General features: G+C 38.6%; 1 protein-coding gene across 1 annotated transcript in view; it reads left to right on the top strand.

The window, feature by feature from the left end:
• Positions 1 to 2,718, top strand: part of TSGA10 (testis specific, 10) — a 109,572-nt gene extending 106,854 nt beyond the window's left edge. Inside the window, exons 14-15 of the mRNA XM_006887788.1 lie at positions 2,291 to 2,395; positions 2,565 to 2,718. Of these exons, the coding sequence (XP_006887850.1) occupies positions 2,291 to 2,395; positions 2,565 to 2,718 (259 nt within the window). The remainder of the gene's footprint in view (positions 1 to 2,290; positions 2,396 to 2,564) is intronic.
• The last annotated feature ends 1,299 nt before the right edge of the window (positions 2,719 to 4,017 follow it).

The following is a 4,017-nucleotide window of genomic DNA, read 5'->3' as shown; positions in this document are numbered from 1 at the left end:
GGCACATAACAACAACAACAACATTGTTAAAGCAAAGGCATATGGTTTGAATCCACCATGGGGAAAAGATGGAAAATTTCCTCCCATGGGATTTACTGTCTCTGAAAACCTACTGGTGGGCCAGCTATGAGTTAGTTCCTACTCGACAGTACCCAACAACAATAATTATGGTCTAGGGCGCTCTGGTGGTAAGAATTAATGCTTCCCACTTCACCAAAGAAGACATTCAAATGGCCAGCAAGCACATGAAGAAATGTTCAAAATCTCTAGCTCTAAGGGAGATGCAAAACTATGACATATTGTCCCACCCAGTAAGAAGAGCAAAATTCAACAGAGTAGCAAACATCAAATGCTGGCGAGGTTGTGGAGAAACTGGAACCCTTATTATTCACTGTTAGTGGTAGTGTAAAATGGTGCAACCACTATGGAAGACAGTATGACACTTTCTCAAAAAGATGCAAATAGAAATACCATTTGACCCAGGAATTCCATTACTAGGAATATACCCCAAAGAAACCATAACCGCCACCCAAGCAGATATATGCACACCCATGTTTATCTTTGTTTATCTTGGCTTTGTTCACAATAGCAAAGAGTTGAAAACAACCCAAGCACCCATCAACAAACAAATGGATAGAGAAGCTCTGGTATATTCACACAATGGAATACTATGCAGCATTAAAAAACATGGAACTAATGAAATATTATACAAAATGGGTGACCCTGGAGGACGTTATGCTGAGTGAAATATCTCAATAACAAAAGGACAAATATGAATAGAGCCACTGTTGTAAAATGAGACTGACATTGGGGTTGAGGGAAGACTGAAAAAGAGGGAATAAATAATGTATACTACATTGAAACAGTATATGATTAGGTATTATTGTCATAACAGGAATCCAGAATGAAGGCTGAAGAGTAGAGTGGACTGGGGGGGGGAATTGTATAACAATGAAAGAATTTTTCTTTTACTCTTCAAAGAGAAGAGTGAATTGGGGGAAGAGGTTGGGCAGGGAGAAAAGTGCAACAATGAATGACTGGAAACCCTAAGTCTCTGTAAACGTCCATTAAGAATTTTTTAAAATTATTATTTTTTTGTGCATTGTACCGTCAAATCAGATTTGACTGGTACAGGAGGAGATTGTCCCTCTTTCTCCAGCAGAGCATCTCGTGGATTCGAACCAGGCATATCTGGGTAAACTTCCATTAAAATGAATTAAAAAAAAATTCTTGCTGCCAACCCAAAGGTATGTGATATGAATCCATCAGCTGCTCTGTGGGAAGAAAAGGAGCAGTCTCTGCCTATGCAATTTACTGCCTCTGAAAACCCATTGTAGGGTTAACTGTGAGTTGATTTGGACTAATTGGTGCATAACAACAGCAGCAATTATAGCCTAGTATGTAAGGAGTTGAGTTGCCAATTGAAAGGCAGGCAGTTCAAATCCCCCAGCTGTTCTGTGGGAGATAGATGGGTGAATATCCTCTCCTTTGCAGTTTACAGCTTCTGAAAACCTAGTGGAGAGGGTCAGCTATGAGTCTGTTCCAACTCAGCAGCAGTGAGTTGAGTTAACACATCCATTGAGCACTGGTGATGTAGTTCATAGGGAGAGGCACAGCTACCCCCAAGTGGCCCCTCTCTGGTGGCTTGAATCCAGCAGTGGCTCCACAGGGGAAAGATGGGCAATTTCCTCCTATGCAGTTTACAGCCTCTGAAAACCTGCTGGAGTATCAACTAGGAGTCGTTTCCGACTTGACAACAATGAGACTGAGGTTTTCTAATACATCTATCAGTGTCTGTTTGTTGTACTGTGCTGGGTTGAGTGTTGCAGTGATGCTGGAAGCGATGCTACCAATATTTAAAATACCGGTAAGGTTACCCATGGGCATAGGTTTCAGTGGAGCTTCCAGACAAAGGCAGGAAGGGCCTGACAGTTTACTTCCAAAAGAAACTGGCCAGTGCCAGTGGAAATGCTTTTTAAATAACAGTGGAGCATTGGTTGATATTAGATGAGCCTCTCAGATTGGAAGGTATTACACAATGGCTGCAGCATTGAGCTCAGTGTTTCATTCTGTTCACAGTTTCACTCTGAATTGGAATTACTTCAGTAGTACCTAAGAACAATAATAAAATTCATCTCAGTATACAAATGACAACTTGTCTCAAACCCAGCTGAGAAACCATTATAGTATAGATTACTGTGAAATCATAGCCATATTTCCAAGTTTAATTAACAATCACCTAACTTTGGGGGTTTTTTGGTTGTTGTTTTTTTTTTTTTTTTATACACAGGGCCATCCAAAGTAGAGATGTGGCCCAGTTCAGAAATGTAGTAACACAGCTAGAGGCTGATTTGGATATTACCAAAAGACAACTTGGGACAGAGCGCTTCGAAAGGTAAGTTTATCTTCACACAACATTTAGCCTGGAAAGCATAATTTTCTAGTTAACAGAGTTTAGTTTCTCATGATGGTTAAGTTTGAAAGTATGATTTAACCTACAGTTTATGGCAATTTTCATCATGTCACTGAATATAAATTTTAAAAGCATCAATATTTTGTTTTAGGGAAAGAGCTGTACAAGAACTTCGCCGCCAAAATTATTCAAGTAATGCATACCACATGAGTACTACAATAAAGGCGAATACCAAATGTCATTCACCAGACCGTGCTCACCATCGATCCCCAGATCGGGGCCTTGATCGATCATTGGAAGAGTAAGTGACTTAAATGTCTGGATATTTTGGGTCATATAGCATGATAAATCATGAATATTTGGGGAAGCAAGGAAACTCAAGAAATAGTCTACTATTAATGATATTTAAACTTAATTGCCCAGATATATTAACTTGAAACTATTTTTAAAGTTGTGTTTTGAGCCACATATTTAGTCTAATATTTATGTTAAGTTATATCTTAGAAGCCTACTTTTCCTTTTTTTTTGGTTATAGCATAAACCAACCTATTTTACATAATTTCATTATAAAATGTTATTTCATTATCATAGCACCATAAAATATGTATGCACTGGGAAAGTAATAATTAATTTTTTCAGTGGAAAAATGCTTTAAATATGACAAAGGCATTGATTCTTCTGCCACACTTATTTATTATCCAACTTCAGGTGCACAAGAAGTAATTAAAAAGATATAACTTACTTTGAGGGGAGAAAAAGGACAGAAACGCCATTCCATTTGGGGATCCTTGCTACCACAGCCATGAGGCTGTCCTAGGGGCCAAAAAAAAGGACAAGAAAGTTTGGGACAGTTAACTACAAGCAGAGGAAAGTCTTTCTCAGCTGGTACATTGAGTTGCAGGAGAGCTAACTTGAAACTCCCTTGGACAGAAACTGCCCTGAGTGGCGCAACTAGTCTTATAGCACTCAGCCACTCTGCAGACAAAGGAGGACAATAGAGTTTGAGAACAGGGACTACAATAAGGCGAGATGTCTGCAGGACTGCACTGCAGACCAGAGAGAACTGGTAGAAAAGGCAAAATTTCCCAGAAAGCATTTTTAGTGAGCGAGTGGCTCACCCCGTAGAGTGAACATTTTAAGCTGGCAACTAATCAAGAACATAATAAAGAAAAGAACTATAAACAACTTATGCAGACATAATAGAAACAGCCTAACACTTTTAAAGAAAAATGTCACATAATGTCAAGAAAGCAGTAGGCAGCTTCAAAAACACTGTGAGAAACAAATTAAGCCTTCTTCAAAAAGAGCAGAGAATATTTCAGACCCAATGAATACCTTAGAGTCAGGGAAGCAGAAGATTTATGTTGAATAACCTAGAGGTAGAGAACCAGAAAAAATATATTGATGAAGAGGTATTTGAACAGCTATGGAAGAATGTATTAATAATGGAAGAAATAATGGGCCAGAAAGAAAAGGTATACAACAGAGGTAGAGAACAGGAAGAAATATATTGATGCAGAGTTATATGAATAGCTACAGAATAAAGTACAAGAATGGAAGAAACAACAGAAGTCATTAAGACAGCAAATACTTTAGAGACAGGG

The sequence above is a fragment of the Elephantulus edwardii genome, unplaced genomic scaffold (assembly GCF_000299155.1).
Source record: "Elephantulus edwardii isolate Elephantulus edwardi_28Jun2011 unplaced genomic scaffold, EleEdw1.0 scaffold00062, whole genome shotgun sequence".
In the NCBI taxonomy this organism is placed as follows: domain Eukaryota; kingdom Metazoa; phylum Chordata; class Mammalia; order Macroscelidea; family Macroscelididae; genus Elephantulus; species Elephantulus edwardii.
The sequence above is the reverse complement of the archived record's forward strand: the minus strand, read 5'-3'. Positions and strand labels throughout refer to the sequence as shown.